Here is a 12,883-nt window from a genome sequence, read left to right as displayed (position 1 = left end):
CAGGAGTGTGTGTTGAACAGAGAGAGAGAGACAGGAGTGTGTGTTGAACAGAGAGAGAGAGACAGGAGTGTGTGTTGAACAGAGAGAGAGAGACAGGAGTGTGTGTTGAACAGAGAGAGAGAGACAGGAGTGTGTGTTGAACAGAGCGAGAGAGAGACAGGATTGTGTGTTGAACAGAGCGAGAGAGACAGGAGTGTGTGTTGAACAGAGCGAGAGAGACAGGAGTGTGTTGAACACAGAGCGAGAGAGAGACAGGAGTGTGTGTTGAACAGAGAGAGAGAGAGACAGGAGTGTGTGTTGAACAGAGAGAGAGAGACAGGAGTGTGTGTTGAACAGAGAGAGAGACAGGAGTGTGTGTTGAACAGAGCGAGAGAGAGACAGGATTGTGTGTTGAACAGAGCGAGAGAGACAGGAGTGTGTGTTGAACAGAGCGAGAGAGACAGGAGTGTGTGTTGAGTAGATTTTAATAGAGACCTCTGAGAGACAGAACTGTCTGTCTGCCGCTGCATCTCTCAGCCAATCACAGCACCAGGATCAACCCCATCCAGGCCCTTATATATGTGGAAACAGGAAAGCTTTTACACATTAGCTCCCCCCTCCCAAAACCACACGCATAAAGCAAAGGCCAGAGGACGGGGACGTTTACAGGTCCAGACTCTCCGTCTCCTCCCGTCGCGCTCCGCAGAGGTGCTGGGCCGCCTTCTGCCGGCCAAAACCGCCCCGAGATAATGAAGTCAGTCAGACAGGGTCTGAGAGGCGTTCAGGGACAGTCAGCCGCCAGCAGAGTCTCACAACACTCCTTCAGAGTGAACGGTGCGTTCAGGGACAGTCAGCCGCCAGCAGAGTCTCACAACACTCCTTCAGAGTGAACGGTGCGTTCAGGGACAGTCAGCCGTCAGCAGAGTCTCACAACACTCCTTCAGGCGTTATTATGGATCCCACGTAAGTTCTAGCCAAGTCCCGCCCCACGAAGCAGCCGATTGGTTGGGGTTAGGACCTGAACAAATCAGGTTACATTACCTAGCGAAAGCATGGACGCCTGGCCAATAGCAGCGTGTGAATGCTATTGAAGGGTCCTTCCTACAAGTTGCGTGGGTTCCATAATCCCTCCTTCAGAGCGAACGGTGCATTCAGGAACAGCCGGTGCGTTTAGGGACAGTCGGCCGTCAGAAGAGTCTCAAAACTCTCCTTCAGAGACGCCCAGGAGAAGCGGGACACGTCCACCTGCAAATAGACACACACACACACACACACACACACTCATGTTTATATCTTTCATAAAAAGCTCAAAGGGACAGTTCAACATTTTGGGATGTTTAAAGGAGATCTGCAGGCAATTTGCAGAGACTCCTATATTCACCAGATGGATCGCACACAAAATGGATATACAAGCTACAAATACACACAGAACTGCTGCTGATGATTATTACTGAAGCCTGGCTGAACACACTCACTCATCCCAGACGGCAGCTAGCAGCTAATAGCTAGCAGCTAACAGCTAGCAAGGTAGGTGAATTTAAACAATGTCTGAGTTGAAAACGCATCTTGTTGTCACGTAAGTTCCTTGTTCATGTTCCTGTTCATGTTGCACAGACATTTTAATTGCATTTTGTGTCTGTTAAGAGGCACAAAGGCTCTCTTTATGATATGCCCCCATAACTAGCAGTGGGAGCTCTGGGCGTTAGCTAGCAGTGGGAGCTCTGGGCGTTAGCTAGCAGTGGGAGCTCTGGGCGGTAGCTAGCAGTGGGAGCTCTGGGTGGGAGCTCTGGGCGGTAGCTAGCAGTGGGAGCTCTGGGCGGTAGCTAGCAGAGGGAGCTCTGGGCGGTAGCTAGCAGAGGGAGCTCTGGGCGGTAGCTAGCAGTGGGAGCTCTGGGCGGTAGCTAGCAGTGGGAGCTCTGGGCGGTAGCTAGCAGTGGGAGCTCTGGGCGGTAGCTAGCAGTGGGAGCTCTGGCATGCAGTGAGCCCTGGGCTAGCAGTGGGAGCTCTGGGCGGTAGCTAGCAGTGGGAGCTCTGGGTGGGAGCTCTGGGCGGTAGCTAGCAGTGGGAGCTCTGGGCGGTAGCTAGCAGTGGGAGCTCTGGGCGGTAGCTAGCAGAGGGAGCTCTGGGCGGTAGCTAGCAGTGGGAGCTCTGGGCGGTAGCTAGCAGTGGGAGCTCTGGGCGGTAGCTGCAGCAACTCCGTGATGCTAGCACCGATTCGACTCGTGTTTTTTTGCTAACGACAGTCACAATCACATACGTATAGCGATCAAGATTAACGTAAAAATTGCCCGGAGTTCTCCTTTAAAGTCACGTTAAAACTATTTCCTGTCCTCCTTACAATTTCACCCCCCCCCACATACTAACGTTACTCGGTACGTAACGTTAGCTCCGTAATGTCGTACTAACGTTGCTCAGTTTGCTGCCCTGACCTTAACCCCATAGATGATCTATGGGCTTAAGGTCAGGGCAGCAAACTAACCCCTGACCTTTAAGGGTTAGGGGTTAGTTTGCTGCCCTGACCTTAACCCCATAGATGATCTATGGGCTTAAGGTCAGGCCAGTTTGCTGGCCAATTAAGAACAGGGATACCATGGTCCTTAAACCAGGTACTGGTAGCTTTGGCACTGTGTGCAGGTGCCGAGTCCTGTTGGAAAATGAAATCTGCATCTCCATAAAGTTGGTCAGCAGCAGGAAGCATGAAGTGCTCTAAAACTTCCTGGTAGACGGCTGCGTTGACCCTGGACCTCAGAAAACACAGTGGACCAACACCAGCAGATGACAAACCCCCAAACCATCACTGACTGTGGAAACTTTACACTGGACTTCAAGCAACGTGGATTCTGTGCCTCTCCTCTCTTCCTCCAGACTCTGGGACCTTGATTTCCAAAGGAAATGCTAAATGTACTTTCATCAGAGAACATAACGTTGGACCACTCAGCAGCAGTCCAGTCCTGTTTGTCTTCAGCCCAGGCGAGACACTTCTGACGCTGTGTCTTGTTCAGGAGTGGCTTGACACAAGGAATGCGACAGCTGAAACCCATGTCTTGCATACGTCTGTGGTGGTTCTTGAAGCTCTGACTCCAGCTGCAGTCCACTCTTTGTGAATCCCCCCCACATTTCTGAATGGGTTTTGTTTCACCATCCTCTCCAGGGTGCAGTTATCCCTATTGCTTGTCCACTTTTTTCTACCACATCTTTTCCTTCCCTTCACCTCTCTATTAATGTGCTTGGACACAGAGCTCTGTGAACAGCCAGCCTCTTTAGCAATGACCTTTTGTGTCTTGCCCTCCTTGTCCAAGGTGTCAATGGTTGTCTTTTGGACAGCTGTCCAGTCAGCAGTCCTCCCCATGATTGTGTAGCTACAGAACTAGACTGAGAGACATTTAAAGGCCTTTGCAGGTGTTTTGAGTTAATCAGCTGATTAAAGTGGCACCAGGTGTCTTCAATATTGAACCTTGTCACAATATTCTCATTTTCTGAGATACTGAATTTGGTGTTTTCATTAGTTGTCAGTTATAATCATCAAAAGTAAAAGAAATAAACACTTGAAATATATCAGTCTGTGTGGAATGAATGAATACATTATACAAGTTTCACTTTTTGAATGGAATTACTGAAATAAATCAACTTTTTCATGATATTCTAATTATATGACCAGCACCTGTATGTATACACGCAGAAATCACAATAATATCCATACGTCAGTTAGCTTCTAGGTCTGGTTACCTTGACAACGTGTCTGCGGGCGACCTCGGGCCTCCTGCACAGATCCTGCAGCCGTTTACACAGCTGCTCTGGTGTGGAGTACAGGTACTCTGCTGCAATACAGGGCACAGAAGAACTGTCACTCTGCTGCAATCGTCAGAGTAACGTATGGGGAAAGTTAGAGTAACGTAACGTATGGGGACCGTCAGAGAAACGTATAGGGACGGTCAGAGTAACGTATGTCAGAGTAACGTATGTCAGAGTAACGTATGTCAGAGTAACGTATGGGGACCGCCAGAGTAACGCATGGGGACCGCCAGAGTAACGTATGTCAGAGTAACGTATGGGGACCGTCAGAGAAACGTATAGGGACGGTCAGAGTAACGTATGTCAGAGTAACGTATGTCAGAGTAACGTATGGGGACCATCAGAGTAACGTATGAGGACCATCAGAGTAACGTATGTCAGAGTAACGTATGGGGACCGTCAGTAACGTATGTCAGAGTAACGTATGGGGACCGTCAGAGTAACGTATGTCAGAGTAACGTATGGGGACCGTCAGAGTAACGTATGGGGACCGTCAGAGTAACGTATGTCAGAGTAACGTATGAGGACCATCAGAGTAACGTATGTCAGAGTAACGTATGGGGACCGTCAGTAACGTATGTCAGAGTAACGTATGGGGACCGTCAGAGTAACGTATGGGGACCGTCAGAATAATGTATGTTAGAGTAACGTAACGTATGGGGACCGTCAGAGTAACGTATGGGGACCGTCAGAGTAACATATGTCAGAGTAACGTATGGGGACCGTCAGAGTAACATATGTCAGAGTAACATATGGGGACCGTCAGAGTGTGTGTGTCTCTGTGTCTGTGTGCGTGCGCGCGCGTGTGTGTGTGTGCCTGTGTGTGTGTGCGCGTGTGTGTGTGCGCGTGCATGCTGTCCCACTGCATTACTCAACCAGGGTTCACTTGAACATATCACGTTTTCTATTACCTGGGAATATTTCGGGATACACTAAAGCCTTGGGACACAGAGGATAGCAGCCACAGTGGACCGCTTCCAACCTGAAAAACAAAACCAAGAATCAATTTCAATTCACGTGTTGTCCTCCCGGGTTTTTTTTAGAGCGTAGAGAGTCGTATGAAAGACAGAAGGCAAGTTGGGGGGTGGACGAGTCAAACAAACGCAGGACTTTCACTTTCAGGGTAGCCTCGTGAGACCGTCCTGTCAATGAACCTTCCCCAGTTAGAGCTGAGAGGGTCTGGGGTCAGCCAGGCTGTCTGTGTGTGTGTCTCTGTGTGTATATATATATATATATATATATATATATATATATATATATATATATATATATATATATATATATATATATATATATACACAGTGGTGTGAAAAAGTGTTTGCCCCCTTCCTCATTTCCTGTTCCTTTGCATGTTTGTCACACTTAAGTGTTTCGGAACATCAAACCAATTTAAACAAAAGTCAAGGACAACACAAGTAAACACAAAATGCAATTTGTAAATGAAGGTGTTTATTATTAAAGGAGAAAAAAATCCAAACCATCATGGCCCTGTGTGAAAAAGTGATTGCCCCCCTTGTTAAAACATACTATAACTGTGGTTGTCCACACCTGAGTTCAATTTCTCTAGCCACACCCAGGCCTGATTATTGCCACACCTGTTCACAATCAAGGCATCACTTAAATAGGAGCTGCTTGACACAGTAAGGTCCACCAGAAGATCCTTAAAAGCTACACATCATGCCGAGACCCAAAGAAATTCAGGAACAATTGAGAAAGAAAGTAATTGAGATCTATCAGTCTGGAAAGGGTTATAAAGCCATTTCCAAAGCTTTGGGAATCCAGCGAACCACAGTGAGAGCCATTATCCACAAATGGCGAAGACATGGAACAGTGGTGAACCTTCCCAGGAGTGGCCGGCCGCCCAAAATTACCCCAAGAGCGCAGCGACGACTCATCCAAGAGGTCACAAAAGACCCCACAACAACGTCCAAAGAACTGCAGGCCTCACTTGCCTCAGTTAAGGTCAGCGCTCATGCCTCCACCATCAGGAAAAGACTGGGCAAAAATGGCCTGCATGGCAGAGTTCCAAGGAGAAAACCACTGCTGAGCAAAAAGAACATCAAAGCTTGTCTCAATTTCTCCAGAACACATCTTGATGATCCCCAAGACTTTGGGACAACATTCTGTGGACCGATGAGACAAAAGTGGAACTCTTTGGAAGGTGTGTGTCCAAGTATATCTGGCGTAGAAGGAACACTGCATTTCATAAAAAGAACATTATACCAACTGTAAAATATGGTGGTGGTAGTGTGATGGTCTGGGGCTGTTTTGCTGCTTCAGGACCTGGAAGACTTGCCGTGATAAAAGGAACTATGAATTCTGCTGTCTACCAAGAGATCCTGAAGGAGAATGTCCGACCATCTGTTCGTGTACTCAAGCTGAAACGAACTTGGGTTCTGCAGCAGGACAATGATCCTAAACACACCAGCAAGTCCACCACCGAATGGCTGAAGAAAAACTAAATGAAGACTTTGGAGTGGCCTAGCCAAAGTCCTGACCTGAATCCTATTGAGATGTTGTGGTATGACCTTAAAAAAGGCCGTTCATGCTCGAAAACCCTCTAATGTAACTGAATTAGACAATTCTGCAAAGATGAGTGGGCCAAAATTCCTCCAGGACGCTGTAAAAGCCTCATTGCACGTTATCGCAAACGCTTGCTGCAGTTGTTGCTGCTAAGGGTGGCCCAACCAGTTATTAGGTTTAGGGGGCAATCACTTTTTCACACAGGGCCATGATGGTTTGGATTTTTTTTTCACCTTTAATAATTAACACCTTCATTTACAAATTGCATTTTGTGTTTACTTGTGTTGTCCTTGACTATTGTTTAAATTGGTTTGATGTTCAAACACTTAAGTGTGACAAACATGCAAAGGAACAGGAAATGAGGAAGGGGGCAAACACTTTTTCACACCACTGTATATATATATATATATATGTGTGTGTGTGTGTGTGTAACTAAAACATGGACCTTGGTTCAGACTTTCAGGTGTGAAAAGACCCTGAATAACAAAGTTAAAGAGCTTTCCTTTAAAACAAACTGAACACGGTTCTTTTCATCCCGTTTGCTCTCAAGATGCTCGGACATCTCGTCTACGTGTTGGACTCAGAAACTCTGTTTTAAAGGAGAGATGGCAGAAAGCTGCAGGTGAGGACCGAGCGGCCTGTGAAGCCGACTTCAGTCACCTGAACTCTACAGCTGGCTGCAGGCCGAACGGCAGCAGCCAATCAGACGCTCTGCTCTCTGAAGCACAGCCAATCAAACGGCACGCCTGCAGTCCTCCTGACCCTCTGATCTGCACCTCATTCATGTTGGAGGTCCGTTTGTAGCTCGCTTTCATATTTATTTATATCTGAGTCTCCACACCAGAGTCCATGGAATATTTTCATACTTCTACTTTATATTAGAAAGAATTAAAGCGTAACTTTCTTTTTGTTTTCCAACCTGGACTCTCTGTCTCCATGTTAGTGTCTGATGGAACAACAATCTCTGAAACTGGTCCAGGATTAAACCAGAACCAAGCTGTAATGTTACCCTACAGGACTAATGTTCAGCAGCAGTTAGAGTCACTAAAAGTTCTGTTGTTGCTGCTGACAGACTCAGATTATTATTCTAAGTGTCTGACAACATTATGGGATGGATCCCTACAGAGATAGACCTTTTAGTTAAAGAGGAAGATCCTTTTAGTTTAACAGCAAACAGCCCCGAAATCACCATCACCAAACTACACCAGACTCCATGTAAATAATCAGGACTTTTACCACTGTAAAACACACTTAAACACAAATAAAATAAATAAAAAATCAAAAGCCATCTTGGTTCATCTTTCCACTGTTCCAACAATCACCACTCTGGTTTGGTTGAAATAAACCCTTAATTCACCCATTTACATGTGGAGATATGCTGGCTCTATACACGCTAAAAGTCCTGATTATTTACATGGAGTCTGGTGGGTTTGGTGATGATGATTATCAAAATAGTTCGGGACTAATTTACGAGTCGACAACTAATACATTAATGTTTGCATCTCTGGTGTTATTTAAAGAGATAAAAAGATGATTCCAGTTAATTATCGTCTCCTTCAGTTAGCAGCGTTAGCATGAAGCTAACAGCAGTGATGTGATGAATTATTTGTGTAATGAGGCGACGACACGCTGCGGTAATGAAGTCATGAGCTAATTATGGCAGAGAGGAAAGAAGAAGTGCATGCCTCCGGGGGAGGGGTGATGTTTGTGTTTGTCTTTGATCCGAACCCAGCGGGACCGGGACCCCCGGCCCCCCCCCCCCCCCCACAGCGCTCTGCTCTGTTTCTGAAGGTTCACACAGTGGAGAATCTTTAAAACATTCAATATTTGCATGGAGTTCTGTGAGAGCAGCGTGGATCCTGTTCTACCATCTTCTCCCTTCATGAGAAGAATGAACTGCCTGGAATAATTAACTGGCTTTAAAACATCTATCTGAAGAAGGGATGTCCCGACCAGCTCTCTGACGCCCAATACCATATTTAAGTGTTGAATATCTGCCGATATTACAGATGCGATACACTAGGACACGTGTGTGTGTGTGTGTGTGGGTGTCTGTGTGTGTGTTGGTGTCTGTGTGTGTGTATCTGTGTGTCTAGTGGACAGTACAATTACAAGTCTGAGTGTCTTTAGAGATGTTTTTCATATATATATATATATATATACATATACATATATGAGGTCTAGTAGGAATGATCCAAACAGTGAAAAAAAAGGTCTTGAGTTCCCAAATGAAGAGAACAGACAGCTGTCCTTTAACCGGTTAAAGCAGCTGATTTCCTAACAGGCTCAGCTGTTGTCCAGCATGAAAGGGTGTGAGATTATGGGATGTAAGGTGAACTCACATGGCGACTCCGAAGAACTCGTGTTTGGCGGTGGAGACGACCACGTCGGCCTCACACAACACCCGCAGGAAGTCCTCTCTGCTGGACAGGAAGCCGAAGTTCAGGATATGGCTGTCCAACACACGCCGCGCCTCCCCGAAGACCTCTGCACACAGTTAGCTTCACGTCAGTCAGCTTCACGTCAGTCAGCGTCACTTTGGTTTCACACAGTTATTGTCTGTGTGTGTGTGTGTGTGTGTGCGCGTGTGTATGTGTGCGTGTAGTAGTGAAAATCTTTATTAGGATTAACCCCTTGTATCTACAGTACAATCATAATTGGACACAACAGTTAACAAAACAAACAGACAAACAAAACAAACAATCATAATCAAGGTTGTGACCAAGCAAGACTGAAACTGGATACTACTCACAATATTAGAGGTGTTATGGTGGTGTAGAGGATTAAGGACAGGTACAGTTGGTACTGTAATAGGAAAACAAGCATTTTTAAAGGATGGGAGAGAATGGACCGAATATTTACAGGTAGATTATTCCAATCTGAGGGGGCTTTAAACCTAAAGGCTTTCTTAGCTGTTGAAACGTACAGCAGGAACAGAAAAAAAAGGTTGTGTAGAGTGTCTCAAGTGGTAGGAAGAGGAAAAGAGTACCATAACTGTTAAGATAGCTAGGGTCATTGCAATGTATACATTTGTAAATAAACAGCAACCAATGCTGATGTTTTTCATACACAATACAACGATGAGTAGTGAAAGGACATCCAAGAACACATCTACAGATTCTGTTGTAAACATTGAGAGGGAGCAGATTAGTGCTGGTGCAACCTGATATACAACAACATCAGCATAGTCCATAATTGGTAAGACAAGGTTCTTTCTAACAGTAAGAGAAAACATTTTCTGGATCGGTAGAGAACACCGATACCAAAACTGATTCTTTTTAAGATATAATCAATATGATACTTAAATGAGAGCTCAGAGTCTAGCCAAAGCCCAAGGTATTTGGTGTTCAGCTTTTTGCAGTGAACTACCACGTGTGACCTTTTAATTTGGATTTGATGGTCTGTGGAGTAATAATGTATTTCTTATGAGCCAGTGTTGTAGGCTATCAAAGTCAAACTGCAGAGCTGATTTGATTTGTAATACATTAGTTTTGGAAGTGTATAATACTGTATCATCTGCATAAAGATGAACAACATTCAGAGCAGATTGCTGGAAGGTCATTAACAGAAGTAGAAAAGAGAAGTGGTCCAAGGGTTGAACCTTGAGGGACACCTCGTTGCTGAATTAATATATCAGATTTGCATCCTTGTATCATTAGACATTGTTTTCTGTTACGAAGATCAGAGTTGAACCAGAGTAGTGCGTTGCGTGACAGACCAGCAGAGAACAATTTCTCCAAGAGCAAGTAATGATCAACTAAGTCAAATGCTTTTGTTAAATCAAACATTGCACCAGTTAGTTGACTGCTATTAGATGCAGAGAAAATATCATCTGTAAGCTTTAATAGTGCAGTGGTTGTGGAATGATTTGATGGAAAGGGCGAGAAGATATTGCACGTATCTAGATAATGGGACAGTTGGTCGTAAATAATTGTTTCGAAAACTTTTGCAATAGAACAGCTGATTGAAATTGGTCGATAATTATTGGGATCAAGAACATCACCGTTGTGGTTGTGGTTCGGGCATCTGGTAAGGATGCCCCCTGGGCGCCTCCCTAGGGAGGTGTTCCAGGCACGTCCAGCTGGGAGGAGGCCCTGGGGAAGACCCAGGACTAGGTGGAGGGACGTCCAGCTGGGAGGAGGCCCCGGGGAAGACCCAGGACTAGGTGAAGGCACGTCCAGCTGGGAGGAGGCCCCGGGGAAGACCCAGGACTAGGTGGAGGGACGTCCAGCTGGGAGGAGGCCTCGGGGAAGACCCAGGACTAGGTGGAGGGACGTCCAGCTGGGAGGAGGCCTCGGGGAAGACCCAGGACTAGGTGGAGGGACGTCCAGCTGGGAGGAGGCCCCGGGGAAGACCCAGGACTAGGTGAAGGCACGTCCAGCTGGGAGGAGGCCCCGGGGAAGACCCAGGACTAGGTGGAGGGACGTCCAGCTGGGAGGAGGCCCCGGGGAAGACCCAGGACTAGGTGGAGGGACGTCCAGCTGGGAGGAGGCCTCGGGGAAGACCCAGGACTAGGTGGAGGCACGTCCAGCTGGGAGGAGGCCTCGGGGAAGACCCAGGACTAGGTGGAGGCACGTCCAGCTGGGAGGAGGCCTCGGGGAAGACCCAGGACTAGGTGGAGGGCACGTCCAGCTGGGAGGAGGCCTCGGGGAAGACCCAGGACTAGGTGGAGGCACGTCCAGCTGGGAGGAGGCCTCGGGGAAGACCCAGGACTAGGTGGAGGGACGTCCAGCTGGGAGGAGGCCTCGGGGAAGACCCAGGACTAGGTGGAGGGACGTCCAGCTGGGAGGAGGCCTCGGGGGAAGACCCAGGACTAGGTGGAGGGCACGTCCAGCTGGGAGGAGGCCTCGGGGAAGACCCAGGACTAGGTGGAGGGCACGTCCAGCTGGGAGGAGGCCTCGGGGAAGACCCAGGACTAGGTGGAGGGCACGTCCAGCTGGGAGGAGGCCCTCGGGGAAGACCCAGGACTAGGTGGAGGGACGTCCAGCTGGGAGGAGGCCTCGGGGAAGACCCAGGACTAGGTGGAGGGACGTCCAGCTGGGAGGAGGCCTCGGGGAAGACCCAGGACTAGGTGGAGGGACGTCCAGCTGGGAGGAGGCCCCGGGAAGACCCAGGACTAGGTGGAGGGACGTCCAGCTGGGAGGAGGCCTGGGAAGACCCAGGACTAGGTGGAGGCACGTCCAGCTGGGAGGAGGCCCTCGGGGAAGACCCAGGACTAGGTGGAGGGCACGTCCAGCTGGGAGGAGGCCTCGGGGAAGACCCAGGACTAGGTGGAGGCACGTCCAGCTGGGAGGAGGCCTCTGGGAAGACCCAGGACTAGGTGGAGGCACGTCCAGCTGGGAGGAGGCCCCGGGGAGACCCAGGACTAGGTGGAGGGACGTCCAGCTGGGAGGAGGCCTCGGGGAAGACCCAGGACTAGGTGGAGGGACGTCCAGCTGGGAGGAGGCCTCGGGGAAGACCCAGGACTAGGTGGAGGGATGTTCCCCTGGGAGGAGGTCTCGGGGGAGACCCAGGACTAGGTGGAGGCACGTCCAGCTGGGAGGAGGCCTCGGGGGAGACCCAGGACTAGGTGGAGGCACGTCCAGCTGGGAGGAGGCCTCTGGGAAGACCCAGGACTAGGTGGAGGGATTATATCTCCAACCTGGCCTGGGAACGCCTCGGGATCCCCCAGTCGGAGCTGGTTAATGTGGCTCGGGAAAGGGAAGTTTGAGGTCCCCTGCTGGAGCTGCCACTCCCGCAACCCGATACCGGATAAGCGGATGAAGAACATCACCGCCTTTATGAAGTGGAGCGATATGGGAACATTTCCATATGGCAGGTATTTCACATGTGGACAAAGACATATTAAAGAGATCACATAGCGGATACATAATGATATGAGCTGATCATTTCAGAAATCTGGTTTCAATGCCATCCAACCCAGGACCACTGCTCATTTCTAGAGCATTGATTGCATTTTGTACCTCCACAGGTGTTATATGTTTGAAAGAGAAACTATTGACTGTGAGTTTAGTAGGCGAGGATTTCTTGGATGTATTAATTATATCTTTAATTGTATTCCTGAACTGTTTAGGATTTTTAAAGTCATGAACAAGGGATTCCTTATAATAGTTAGATTTAGCATTTCTGGACATAGTTTTACTATGATTTCGCAATTGCCTATACCTTCCCCAGTCAGTCGGATCTTTGGTGTTATGAAAGTTAGCCCAGGCATTATCTCTCCGTCTAAAGATACTTATGAGGTCAGATGTTATCCATGGACGATGCACACCCTTAGCTTTAGTGGTTTTCATGGGAGCGTGTTTATCTACAACGTTAATACATTCAGAATATAGAAAGTCCCATGCATTATTTACATCTGGAATAAGATGAAACCTATCCCAATTAATTGAAATCAGATCATTTATAAAATGGTTTATATTTAATGTCTTGTATTGCCCAATTCTTATTAATCTGGGTGGTAATTTTGGCAGTTTAATTTCCCAGATGCAATATAACAATGGCATGGTCACTGAAACAGTCGGACATACTCCCTGCTTTAATGGATCTGTTTGGATGAGAAACCAATATCCAGTCAAGCAGAGATTGG

The 12,883-nt window shown here is 47.8% G+C and overlaps 1 protein-coding gene across 3 annotated transcripts in view; it reads right to left on the bottom strand.

Moving 5' to 3' along the window:
• Positions 1-446: 446 nt before the first annotated feature.
• The window catches only part of gtdc1 (glycosyltransferase-like domain containing 1), a 32,576-nt gene continuing 20,139 nt past the window's right edge, over positions 447-12,883 (bottom strand). For all 3 annotated transcript variants that reach the window (XM_078262742.1, XM_078262743.1, XM_078262745.1), the window contains 4 exons: positions 8,637-8,781; positions 4,683-4,753; positions 3,706-3,797; positions 447-1,224 (listed from right to left, as the gene is read on the bottom strand). In XM_078262742.1, coding sequence (XP_078118868.1) covers positions 1,150-1,224; positions 3,706-3,797; positions 4,683-4,753; positions 8,637-8,781 — 383 coding nt within the window. In that variant the 3' untranslated portion in view covers positions 447-1,149. The remainder of the gene's footprint in view (positions 1,225-3,705; positions 3,798-4,682; positions 4,754-8,636; positions 8,782-12,883) is intronic.

Source organism: Sander vitreus, chromosome 11 (assembly GCF_031162955.1).
Source record: "Sander vitreus isolate 19-12246 chromosome 11, sanVit1, whole genome shotgun sequence".
Lineage (NCBI taxonomy): Eukaryota > Metazoa > Chordata > Actinopteri > Perciformes > Percidae > Sander > Sander vitreus.
Note: the sequence above shows the minus strand (reverse complement) of the source record. Positions and strands in the feature narration are given on the sequence as shown.